The following is a 12,947-nucleotide window of genomic DNA, read 5'->3' on the forward strand; positions in this document are numbered from 1 at the left end:
TGGTTCCTCTCATTACAGATGAAAGATAAAGAACTTGATTTACCTTTACACTTGGCTTTTAATTTTTGAAAGCAACAAATAGTGTGAAATTTGTATTTGTCATATGATAGAGGTCTTTTGCAAAAATCTAATCTGAACGGAGATTGACTGGTAGAAGCATATTGTGTTGAAAAATGGATGTAGAGGTAGATGGTCACTTTGTGTAAGACTGAATGAATCATGAGGATTCTCTACCGAAGATCCTGTGTGCTAACATCCTCAGGCAATTTGAGCTCTCTGTATCTGAGTTTTATTTACATATAGCAAGGCAGAAAGATAAGACTGACAGTGTGGGAAGGCTTAAAATATGATGACTACTCCAAAAAAATAATTTTTTGAAATAAAATTAAAGTGAGAACTGATTCTCTGAAGAGAGGGGAAAAAAATGATTTCAGCAAAGCTGGAAAAACTTACAAGAAGGTTACACAGGAGTTGCTGTTAGCCCATTGACTTGTTCTTGAGGATTACATGGTCCCTTTGCTACTCCACTACCTGATCTGGCATAAGAAACCTGACCTTCCATTTGTGCTATGAGGCTTTGAGGCTGTTACATCTGTGTGAACTCAGGCTCTGACCGTGCCAGTGGTCAAGCCTGTAATCTCACTCGCTTGTTTATGAAGCAGTGGGACAAAGCCAGGCTTTTCTTCACGCAGTGTCCTGAGCCGTCTGCCGGTCACTTCTGTCCTTGTACAGTGAGTGGACGTTGCCTGGGGTATGTTCCAAGGTGCTTGAATGTATGGCAAATTGTTCTTACTTACTTAAACAGTGAAATTTCTGTGTTCGGGGGTGTGTGTGCACATTGCAGGGAAAGTACCATGTGTGTCTTTGACTGAGCAGCATGTTACAGTCACTTTTGTTTGCTTGGTATCCTTGTTCTGGAGAATAAGTAGGTCAACATTAGCTGCTATTTTCTGTATGGCATTTCAAAATTAGTATCACAGACTTAGCAGTGGACTATCATAAATACAGAAGTGCATATTGTCTTGGAATCCCAAAGTTTGTCTGAAGGACCTTTAAAATGTTTTTGAGTATTTTAACTTTTTCATGTAAACATGATGTCTACTTTTTCCTAAGTATCGTGCAACTTGCATGTCTAAGTATGTTTCTTTGTCGACTGTGCTTGAAGATCAGTCCTCCTGCCTTGACTGATTGCGTATTCTATTCCTAGCATACAAATAAATTTTAAGATCAATGATGAAACAACTGATACAAAATTTTTAGAAAAGGTCCTGAATATGTTTTGATATTTTAGAGGAAGAATGCACTTTAAGAGGTCTTACCTTCTTGAATTATGTATGTTCTCATCCTGTAATTTGAGAGTTTCAAGTACTTTAGCTACAGAAGATAATTCTTGTTGAGATCTGCAGAAATCGGCACATACAGTGTCCTGATCAGTCAGTGCACATGGCCTATTTTTATTTGTACCTGGAGAGCAGCTGAGAGCTAAGGAGATTGTCTTCAATCAGAGTTTTTGCAAGTTATACTTGAATTTGTTTGCAAACTTAGGAGTTGTCTAAGGAATGAGCGAGTTAAGCCTACTGTTTCTATGAACTGCTTGGAGCACTGCCTGTGTTTTCAGGTCTTTGCGTTCTCTATTGTAGCACATTTCCAAGGGGGAAACACTGAAGTCAGTCTTTCAAGTAGGTTCCACATACAGCATTTCTGGATGCATCTTTCTGTTCTTTAGTGAAGGGAACGCTTCTAACCTGTCTCAGTTTGTCTGCTGCCTTTCTTCCAAAACTCTGCTTTATTGGAGAATTGCTTCTTTTTTCTTTTTTGATCTCTTCCAACCCAGCAGTTACTGTGCTGTGCCTGATAGATTTGCTTGATGCTGTCTTTAACAGTGTAAGTGCAGTGTATGCCCTGTCTTTAAAGTCCTTGTGTCTTTTGTTTGGGGGTGGGGGGGAGTGCAGTAGGCAGATATTATGCAATAGGTAATCTTCTCTAGTGATTAAATAAGAGCCTTTTAGAGGAACAACGGAAAAATACCTGGAAAAGGATCTAGGCTGGAATCTACTCAAAGGGTTTTGTTCCCAGCTCTATTGACGATAACCTGTAAACATGAACACAACTCCTTTGTTTCTGCTCCCTGCTTGTAATAATAGTATTTAAACACTTTAACGGAGTGTTATGAGCATGCCATCTCTTACTGGTGTTAATAGCAATAGAATCAAGTATTAAATTTAGCCTATAAACTTTTGAACATTAAATGGAAATATATAGATGAGTTTATGTTCAACACGTAGAAATTCTAACAGAAGCTTTTAGCTTTTATTAGAAAGGCTACTCAAATTTGCACGGAATGTTAATCATTTTAAGTACACAATGCATTGCTAAGTACACTGTAATTGGTATCTGACGCTTCACTTCTGTAAACAATACCACAGATTCTAATCTCTTATGTAGCATTAATGGTGGGTTCCACTCTTTGCATGTCTATGTAATCTGTGTATTTAGTATTTTGTGGTGTTCAAGAAAAATTCCCAGGTATGGTGGATTTTTTTTTTGTTTGTTTGTTTCTTTGCTTAGTTTTTCAAGCTTTAAAGAGATCTGTGCTTTGATATTCTTGCAATTGTTTCTTTGAAGTCCCACACAGGAAATAAAGCATTTCATCCAAGGGCTCTATACTGAGTATTTTCTCCATTGTTGCCCTGATGTGAGTTGAGAAGATTCCTAAATACTTCTTGGCGTTTATATAACACCTGCCATCGTCATCATCATTAGCTTTCATCTTCTGATCTGTCTGTTCTCCGTACATGTCACGACATCCTAGCAGTTACATAAATGGCACTCTGCCAGGAATCTTGACTTCTCTGTGGAATAAATGAATGAATGCTAAATTGGTAAACGGTGTCTTTCTGTACCTCTGTGGCACCTCATATCTGTTTCACAGTGCTTTCAAATAATAGTAGCTTGGCCTCTCGGCACTTTTACAAGGTTGTTAATGTAATTTTTATAATAGTTCCCTGTCCTAATACTACCGTATTATGTGGTTTGTGTATAATTTTGGTAATCCATCTCACAGTGTGTATGTGGTGCCAAAGTATTATGCCTAGGCAGGCACATTGCTTGTAAAAGCTCTCTCAAAGTTGTGCATACAAAAATTGAAGGCAAGTTATTTGCCCGCTATAACATTCTGGGGAATAGGGTACGGGGCTGCCTGGTTCATTAGGATTCCCTAGAGCAGAGCATGTTCTGTGCTTCATGGTGTTGCAGTGTTTCTGTACCTTCTCAGCCTTGTGCTTGGCAAGGAGGTGAATTTGTCCACACTCAGGTTTAAACTGAGTGCTGAAACTCGTAAGTAAGGAGCATGCTAACTAAGAGCTGTTCTGCGCCCATCAGACGTCCTGTGGTAAAGAACCCAAATGCTTGTTGGCTCATACAACAGGGTGATCACTCACTTGGAAAGCATGGGTTCAGCAGCATGTGCCCTATGAATTAGATCCAATGTCTGCTTCCACACTGAAGAGGATGTGTGCTTTGAAGCATGCCGACAGTACTGGTCCCCCCATTTTGCCACTGGGAACCAGGGCATGCAGCAGAGCTGAGGAAGGGATGCACATCTGGGTCTCGGGTGATGGGAGGAGGGAGTTGCCACCAGCCTGTGGAGCTGGGGACATCCTTTCAGAGTCGATGGGTGCAGCTGGTTGTGTGGGTGGAAAACTGGCTGCTGCTGACCCTGCTGTAAACCAGCTGCTGCACTGGGCAGAGGTAGCTGAGGAATACAGCTGTGTGTTACCGTTTTGTTTCAGTAAGGGAGCTGCCTTCTCGGGTACCTTGTACCTGTCACCAACAATATGAAGTTTAACAAGAGCAAGTGCTGGGTTCTGTACCTGGGACGGGGCAACCTTGGATGTGCATATGGGCCAGAGGAGGGGAGGCTGGAGAGCAACCCTGTGGAAAGCGATCTGGGGGTTTTGGTCAACAGAGAGTTGAATGTGAGCTAGCAGTGTGCCCTGGCAGCCAAAAGGGCCAGCCTTGTCCTGGGGTGCATCAGGCACAGCATTGCTAGTCATGCATTGCTGCTCACAGCAGGCTGAGGAGAGGCCTCATGGCGGCCTGCAGCTCCCTCACAAGGGGAGCGGAGGGGCAGGCGCTGAGCTCTGCTCTCTGGGGACAGTGACAGGACCCGAGGGAACAGCATGGAGTTGTGACAGGGGAGGGTCAGGCTGGGTGTCAGGGAAAGGTTCTTCACTGAGAAGGTGTTCAGGAACTGGGACAGGCTCCCCAGGGCAGTGGTCAAAGCAGCAAGCCTGTCAGAGTTCAAACCCTGTGAGTGTTGTCCAAATGCTTCTTGATTTTGGGGTGGTCCTATGTGGAGCTAGTTGAGTTGGGCTCAGTGGTCCTTATAGGTACCTTCCAACTCAGGAGATTCTGTGATTTCATGATCATCCTAAAAGGTCATCCTGTATGAATTGTAACTTATTTTCTATAAGACCACAAAGACTTTTCTGGAGGACACAGAGCTCCCTAGAAAGTCCCCTGGGCTGAAATGGCTGCAGTAATATTATGCACCTCTTCGGAGGAGCATGAGTACTAAGGTTTCCATTTTTGTTTTTTCTGTTTATGTTTCAAGAGCCCTATAGTAAAAATTGTACTAACCTAGTTAGTTTTTGAAGCAAACGTAGATGGTTTTCTTGTGCACACGTAGCACTACAAATGGTGTCTTGGAGCTTGTGTTGCTCTATAGCTTTGTGATGGGGGAACATGAAGAAGTTTTAGGAACTGGAAGGATAGAAAACACAGTGCCCTATCTCTTTCTGATATATAGATTTCCCTTCGCTGTTTCCATGTGTGTGTGTAGAATACTCTTTTCAGATATGTGTATACATAAATATATGAATATGTTGTTAGAGGTCATTATATCTCTGTATTTTAATATTACAGCAGAGGTGGTATTGTTTTACAGGTTGTCTAATCAGCCTGTAGATCTTGATCTGTTGGTTCTGTCATACATATGAGGAAAATTTGTCATTTAAATCTGGCTAAATTGTGATTTAAGTTGTTCTCAATGCTGAAAGACAAACTATGTGCTTAAGAGTTTTGTTTGGCTGAATGGTGCAGTTGTTATGGTGACTCAGATAAAATCATTGGTGTACTGGTTTTCTCTGTCTGTGCTAGAATTAAGATATCAGAAAAACTTCCTTCAAAAATCCCAGCTTTCAAATACTGGCTTATTTGAAATGAGGGATCAATTTTCATGTGTCATTTTAATTTGTTGTTTTGTTGTGTGTGGTTGTTTGTTTGTTTTTGTCGCTCCTGGTTAGTAGTATCCTCAATATTCAACATCCTTTTACTTTTCTTATTCTTTTTCTGCTTAAGTGAGATCTGAAGAGCTGGTATCCTAGACATGAATTGAAATTATTTATGACTGTAATTAGTGTTTTTGCCAGTCTCCTTCTCTTCATATGAAACAGTTGTTCTACCTGTTGATGCAGTACAAGCAATGGAGAGATCATCAAAGCAATTTTTTTCCTAGAATGGAGTAGGTTCACTCACTGTAAATTAAGTTCTGCAACTCAGTAAAAGCTTTTTTTTCATTTAATCTTTGTTTCCTTTTTTCATTTTGTACTGCCATTTAAAATAATTAAGGTTTTTGAAGAGAGCTGAACTTAAATCTTCTCCTTGTTGAACTAATGGAAGAACTTGACAGAATCACCAAATGGTCGAGGTTGGCAGGGACCTCTGAAGATCATCTAGTCCAACCCCCCGCCAAGCAGGATCACCTAGAGCACATTGTGCAGCATGGCATCCAGGCGGGTTTTGAGTATCTCCAGAGAAGGAGACCCCACAACCTCTCTGGGCAACCTGTGCCAGTGCTCACAGTAAAGAATTGCCCTCTCATATTGAGCTGGAACTTCCTGTGCTTCGGTTTGTGCCTGTTGCCTCTCGTCCTGTCGCTGGGCACTACTGAAAAGAGACTGGCTCCATCCTCTCCACACCCTTCCCTCAGATATCTATATGCATTGATGAGATCTCCCCTCAGTCTTCTCTTTTCCAGGCTAAACAGGTACAGCTCTCTCAGCCTGTCCTTGTACAACAGGTGCTGCAGTCCCAGGATACCATTGGCCTTCTTGGCCACAAGGGCACATTGCTGACTCATGCAACATGAAAACTTATTAGGGACCATGATTTCCTTATTTGTAGCCTGAAGAGAGATCTTTCAAAATACCTCCTTTGAAGAGGAGAACACATATTGTGACAGTAAAGTAGGAAGGGTTAACTTGTAAATGGAGTAGCTCAAACATGGAACAGCAGACTGACTGGAGAGCATGGGGAGTCTGTATTTGTAGTGACTTACCAGCGTTTTGAGTTATTGCTGATTAATGTTCACTGAGGATATAACTGATGCTGTAATTGCTAACACTTGAGAACACTTTTGCAGAGAGGGAAAACAGCCTGACCTGGATATAAAATTCACTGAAAATCAGTGGAGGCTACCTCTCTAATGTATGGGTGTAATAGTAGTAATAACAGTAACAGTAGTGTAATAACATGCAGTTATGTTTTGAAAATTCCTCTTTTATCCAAGTCCTTTTTTAACCTCCCCTCTGATTGTGTACTCATAATCTAGTACAAGACAACATCAATGCATTTGTGCAAAGAAAAACTCATCTTAGTTTCTAAACATAAGAACAGAAATACAATTTTCCTTCCCTGCATTCATCTATTATTACTGTGAATAATGCGAGATAGCAAATGTCTAGTGAATTTAAAGAGGGGGAACCAAAACAGATTGCCTAGTCTTTTTTTTCTTATTCCCCAAACAAGAAAAGATTGTCTATTTGCATCCAAACTGTTAGATACAATACAAACCGCATACAAAAGGTTAATTAACGTAGCAGAATTACAGAAAGATACAAATGTCAATTCCAGAAACTTGATTGTCCTTCAGTTTAGGTTTTTCTTGTATTTTATTTTAGCTTGGTAATCCACAGAAGTTGAAGTATTTTGTGTGGTGCAGTTATTTATTTCTCCACTCAGTCATGACACAGTAGACTGTATTGATTTTTGTTCTGAAATCCGTCATTGGCAGTCTGCATACAGAAGATGACAATTGGAACAGGCAGAAAGCATTGCCATCAAAACCCCTTGACAGGCATAATCAATATTTCTAGCTGTAATGAAGATCCCTGACACTTGGAAGAGTAAGAAATGAGCAGAGATTCGGGTTCATGTTTTATATCGCTTCTTCTGAAGTCTCTGAGGAGTTCAGGTTTTAATACAAATTTTACTTTGAGGAGACTTTTTCAATTTACTTGAAGGGATAAAAGCCTGTAAAATCTTCTCAGGCAATCAACTCAAAAAAATTGTGTATGTATTTGTTCCTATTGAATACGGAGCTTTATTACAAAGACTTTTATTTGCAGGCAAATCTCATAATGCATCTATGTATTGATGCCAACCGGGGAAATCAAGTGCGTGTTTAGGCATATACCTGTAGGTAGATTTAGGTAGAGTTCTGTTGTGTTAATTAAATGAAAAATGAGCTCATCTGTCTTCAGTCCATGAAGGGAGGAAAGAACTGTGAGAAAGGTCCCTTCTGTGGTCCTGTCCCACCCCCACCATAGTTGTTCTTAGGTTTAAAGTGGAAGATGTGAGGAAAAATAATTGTTTTGGTTTTTGTGTAGTCGCTTTAGCTACAAATTCTGTATCAAGCAGTTTACAGGCACAGCCTGAGAAAGAATTTTAGTGAGATTTCAGTTGTTCAAAAATTCAGAAGTGATAGAACTGAATTGTGTGATTTTAATGCAAAAAAAAAAAAAATCATAACCTGAGCTGATGCGGTTCTGTAAATTGAGCCGTAGAAGTCAAGCAAGATGTCTAGATGATAAGGAACAGTTAGGGTGATTTTCATCTGCATTAATTCAGTCATCTGCAAGTTAGACTTCCAAGTCTGAGCCATCTCTCTTTGGAGATGATGGAAAGAAACAGATCAGATGAATCACCCTCTGCAGGTGTCTGTTTTCTTTGTGTGGAGTGCTTAGGAAGGCTGGCTCGGAGTTCTTGCTTTTTGATATGTAGTTAGATGACATGAATCCCACCTGCAGTGACTACTTGTGAAAAAGTTTGACTTAACAGCTTTAAAATGAAACCACTGGGAACTCTGAAGCTGGTAGAAAGAAGTACTCTAGGGGAGTGGATACCATCTTTGCTGTTGGATTGTCCTTTTTCTTCTTACAGCTGTCTGCCTCTGTTTTTTGCACCCTCTCAGCCTCTGCAGCAAGAGGCAGTGCTTCTGCAAGCTGTTAAACTACATAAATGGGATCCCTCCTTAGGAAGGAGGGTACTCTATGTGGGTCCTTTTGGGGAGGGGGAGGAACAGTATGTCATATAAACCATATCTATCGTAACATCTCTGTATAAAATAGACGATTTAAAGGTGCTTAAGTGATCTTAATTATGCTTTGTCTGAGTCTTGTGGTCCTCTCTCACCTATACCCACGTTAATATAGAAATATACATTAAAATGCAGAAGAAGCAGACTGATGTAAAACAAGGTTATCGCTGGTCTCATTAATGCCTGTTCAGTTTGTTGAGTTTGGAACTGTCAGAGCCTGCAGAAATCCCTGCTGCTGGGAGTATCTGATAGCACCTGAGGTGCTGACAGCATACTGCTAGCTAGAACAAAGGGGAGAAAGTAGTTTTTCAGCTAATTTCATACTGTCAAAAGAACACGGGAGCCAGTTGGCAATGATTGTAGAAAGAGTGTCACCATGTGGTAAGGTGAAAAATTTCACTTTTCTTGATTTGTTTCCCATTTCTTCATTACCCGCATCCTATACAGTATTCATAAATCATAAAAAAAATTATCATCCAATGTTAAGATTTTGTGTGCTTGTCTTGCCATGCTTTTTATTTCCTATGAGTTACAAATTTCCATTTATGCATTCTAGAGCTGACTATTTTTTAGCCAAATGTCTTCCAAGAGGAGTTGTATCCCGCATCAGTTTCTTCTGACAATAAATTTGTGCCTCGATTTGTGTTCAGTGATTTAAGAAATGTATATCTGGAAAAAAAGAGTTGTTGAAAGTGGCTAGAAACCCAGAAGCTTACCCGTACGGAAAGGAAATGAAAGAATGATACTGAAGATGCTGATTTTCAGGATCTGTGGCAGACAAATGTTATAGTGCAAGGAATAGAGAATTACTGAGAAAAAGAGGTAAAAGGTAGACAAATGAAAGGTGAAATTGAAAGTCAGGATTTCTTGGAAAGAAAAAAGAGGCACTTGTAGTAAATGCATAGAACTTGCTGCATAATTACAGTCAAGGGCATAAAAATATTTAAAAGCAATGTTTTGCTGTTAGTGTAGTTTCTGAGGTTAATTCAGTATCCACTGGAGTAAAACACAGGCTTGCATGTGGTAGAGCATTGCCTAGCCATGAGCACTTGGGGCGGCGAGAAGCCAGATCGGATCTCGGGAGGTGTGCACCCCAGCAATGACCTCTGCTGGTACCGCAGGTGCAGCCGTGCGCTGCTGGCTGTGTGCAGAGGGGAGAAGGTAGGCAGCTGCTGGGGTGACGTCTTCTACTTGAACATCTGCTCTGTATTTCTCATGAGGAAAAGGTACTGGGCTGGATAGAGAGCTGCGGGAGCCAAATCTGCCCTAGGCCTGTCAGTTAGACTGCATATGAGTCAGTCCAAGGGTGCTTGGAAGGAAGAGAGGAGGAATACTAGTAGGAAGAAAAACTGTTTCATGCCATTTCTAAAGAGAAAAAATGCCAGGCTGAATTACAGAGGCTTGCTTGTTTGGTAACAATAATCTCTTCTCTATTTGCTTCCTATTTTGGTTGGTTGGTTTGTTTAGGTTGAATTCTCCTACCCTCCTCTAATGCCTGGAGAAGGGCACGACAGCCACGGCTTACCAGAGGAATGGAAATACTTGCCATTTCTTGCCTTGCCAGATGGCGCTCACAACTACCAGGAAGGTAAGAAATTTGAGAGGAAGTTGCATGTGCTAAGGCCTCCCACCTGCTTCTACTGCAGGCAAATAAAAATCCAAATATCTGAATAGTTCATCAACTATTCTTTTTGCTATTAGATTTCTTGCACTACTTGTTTAGGCTGCAAAATAATTGATAAATATGATCATTTTTTCACTTTAAATTCTGAAGAAACATAAAATTGTATCTTCTACATCAATAAATCAGTTTAAAGGTTACATATCAGTTGTGTGTAGTCCTAACACAAAACAAGGCTACCAGCTTTCCTTAAAGAAGCTACCTGAGTCAGGAATTAGCTCTTGAGTAAAACCTAATCCAGTTTTGAGCTAAGGGAAGATGGAAATTCTGAAATTCTGCTTTCTAATGTATCTACTCATTATTTATTTTCTTATTTCTGTTAACATTCAGTGATTCTTAGAAGGACCTACAAGCTATTCAATGTCTGTAGCAAGGCATATTTTGAAAACCAGCAAATATAAAATGTAGGATCTTCAGTGTATTTGTCAGCAGAATAGAAAGATAAAACTTTTTTTTCACCATGTAGTTACCAGCAAGGTCACTGCAGGAGTTTTTTTTTTTTTTTCCTTTTTTCAGTTTTATTGCATTATTTGTTTATTATTGCATGTATTTGTTTATTTGACAGCAGTTAGTTCATCACTTTGACACTTATTTGCTTGTTGTTTTCATATTTTTTGTGCACAGCAGCAAACAAGGAAGTCACTTAAAACAGCAAAATAACAGACCCTTTAATGTTACTTTTAATATTATTTTTTTTTCAACCTGATGTAGTTAGCTTTCTAATCCTCCAGCTTCCAGAGGCCTTTGAAAGCAGAGGAAGTCATATCAAAAGAATCCCCTTCCCAGCAGCAATAAGAGTACCTCTGACTCTGCACTGGGTCATGATTTTTGTTCTTTTTCTGCATTGCTAAATATGTAATGAGCAGGAGGCTATGTTCAAAACCAGGAAAATTGTATGTAACCTCACTTACCTGTTCCCTCTTTGCTCATCACCATCCAAGCTCAACTTTGGCCAGTTTCATTGTTGCACTAAAAGTTTATCAATATGTGGGTTTTGGTAAGGGGAAGAAAAACAGACGTGGCAACAAAATGGTTGTAAAGCCTGGTGTTTTGTAGACAAGGATACACATGAACGTGAAATTGGTAAATCTGATTCAGATGAAGTTCCAGTAAACATAACTGTTAATAACTGTCTCTTCCATTCTGAGTTTTCAACTAACTCCCACTGGCAGTTAAATTTTTGCAATGAGCATGGCGTGGTGCAAGAAATGTGTTAAAGTCTTACTAAAACTCCATGTGATCTCCATAATGGCATTATACTTATTCAAGGGAATATTTTTTCATATATAACCCTTCTTTCCATTGGACTCAATGCATGTGTGATCATTTATTCTGCATTTACTACAGACTGAGTAAAATGTTTTTGTTTTCCTTCAAAAAAGATTTCATTCTACATTTTGAAAGGCAAACAATCATAATGTGTATTTTTATTTAATTATGACTTAGCAACATTTTTTTGGCACTAGAAGCAAGTGTGTGTATATGTGTGTGTGCGTGTATGTATCCCAAGCTGTAACCCTCACTTGTGCCGTATTTTACAGGGATTTTTTTTTTTTGTTCATGTCACACTTGCACAGGGGAAACAATTTTTGTGTGAGGCTAGAGTTCACAAATCATTTTTGCTATCATAGTGGTGCTGTACATGAGTATCTACCTTGGTAGGGGTAGGGGTGTCAGCAGCTCTAACCTTTCAGCTGTATATGTCCTCCTTAATTGCAGTGAAGGTAGAAAAAAAAATCAGCTTCCTGATGTCATCACACACCTGCTGTACCACCCAGTCCCACCGGTTCTGTGGGTCTTGTCTTACAGTGCCCTGCCTTTGCTCTTCCATACCGAATTGGGAAAGTAGCATACCTGTTGGTTTCAGTGGTGCATCTGTGCTGTTAATAGCTGCTTCTGAACATTTGTCAGTGGGCTGATAAAGGAGCTTAGGCTAAAGGTGAGGCTGTTGTCAGAATATCCATATTGGCACAGCTGGAGCTTCTTACACAAATTATTGTGCTATCAGGAAACTCTAATTTGGGTGTAGGCATAGCTTTATAGATGACTTTTTCCTTTTTTTTCAAATCTCAGAAAACGCATGTGCCAGTATATTCAGCAATAACCCTTTTATAAATAAGTGATGCTGAGAACAAAGATAATGAGCACTTGTTAGTGACTTATGAAACATTCTTTTCTTTTTCATAGATACCGTGTTTTTCCATTTACCACCAAGATGTGGGGATCAAACTACAGTATATGGTGTCTCTTGCTATAGGCAGATTGAAGCAAAGGTAACTTTCCAATCTGTGAATAATACTACTGAAGTAATAGACTTGAACTACGATTCTGAAATTCAATGGCTCTCATTAACACCAAGATTCAAACTACATGATCAGTTTACTTTAAAAACTATCTGTGAAAATTTACTCAGTAGGTAGCTACAGAACTTGAGAACTATTTATTTCCCTCATGTTATCGGGCATATATTGTGATCTTTTGAAATGTCCAAGACAATTGACCAATATGTTTTGGTTCTTGAGAGAACCAGGTATCAATCCCAAGTAGCAAAATGAAGCTGACAGTCTGTCAGGCTGTCAAGACCAGTTGCCAGGAAGTAAGACTCTTGGGTGGAAGCTGTTTAAATTTCTCCACTGTGTGACTGCAAAGAATTTTGGAGTATTTATTGGGTTCTGGCCATGCAAATGTAGTGATGTTTCTCTTCACCTATTTCCTTTGCCAAAAGTATGCTTGCAGACTGGACCAGAATCTTGCCATTCATTTTATGCAGCTATGTAGCTGCTTACTGATACTGAACTTTTAGCAGGAAGCTGGAAAAACTGGTAAGAGAGCTACAGTGTATATCTGATCACACTTTGGGGAAAGATGTGTTTGATCTACTGGAGT

At 39.8% G+C, this 12,947-nt stretch overlaps 1 protein-coding gene across 5 annotated transcripts in view; it reads left to right on the plus strand.

Moving 5' to 3' along the window:
• The window catches only part of AVL9 (AVL9 cell migration associated), a 42,158-nt gene that overhangs the window by 7,145 nt on the left and 22,066 nt on the right, over nucleotides 1-12,947 (plus strand). For all 5 annotated transcript variants that reach the window (XR_007167794.2, XM_048075515.2, XM_066992250.1 and 2 more), the window contains 2 exons: nucleotides 9,848-9,968; nucleotides 12,249-12,334. Coding sequence is in view for 4 of the 5 variants with exons in the window: in XM_048075515.2 (XP_047931472.1) it covers nucleotides 9,848-9,968; nucleotides 12,249-12,334 (207 nt within the window). In the remaining variant the exon portion in view is untranslated. The remainder of the gene's footprint in view (nucleotides 1-9,847; nucleotides 9,969-12,248; nucleotides 12,335-12,947) is intronic.

The sequence above is a fragment of the Anser cygnoides genome, chromosome 2, assembly GCF_040182565.1.
Source record: "Anser cygnoides isolate HZ-2024a breed goose chromosome 2, Taihu_goose_T2T_genome, whole genome shotgun sequence".
Classification (NCBI taxonomy): Eukaryota; Metazoa; Chordata; class Aves; order Anseriformes; family Anatidae; genus Anser; species Anser cygnoides.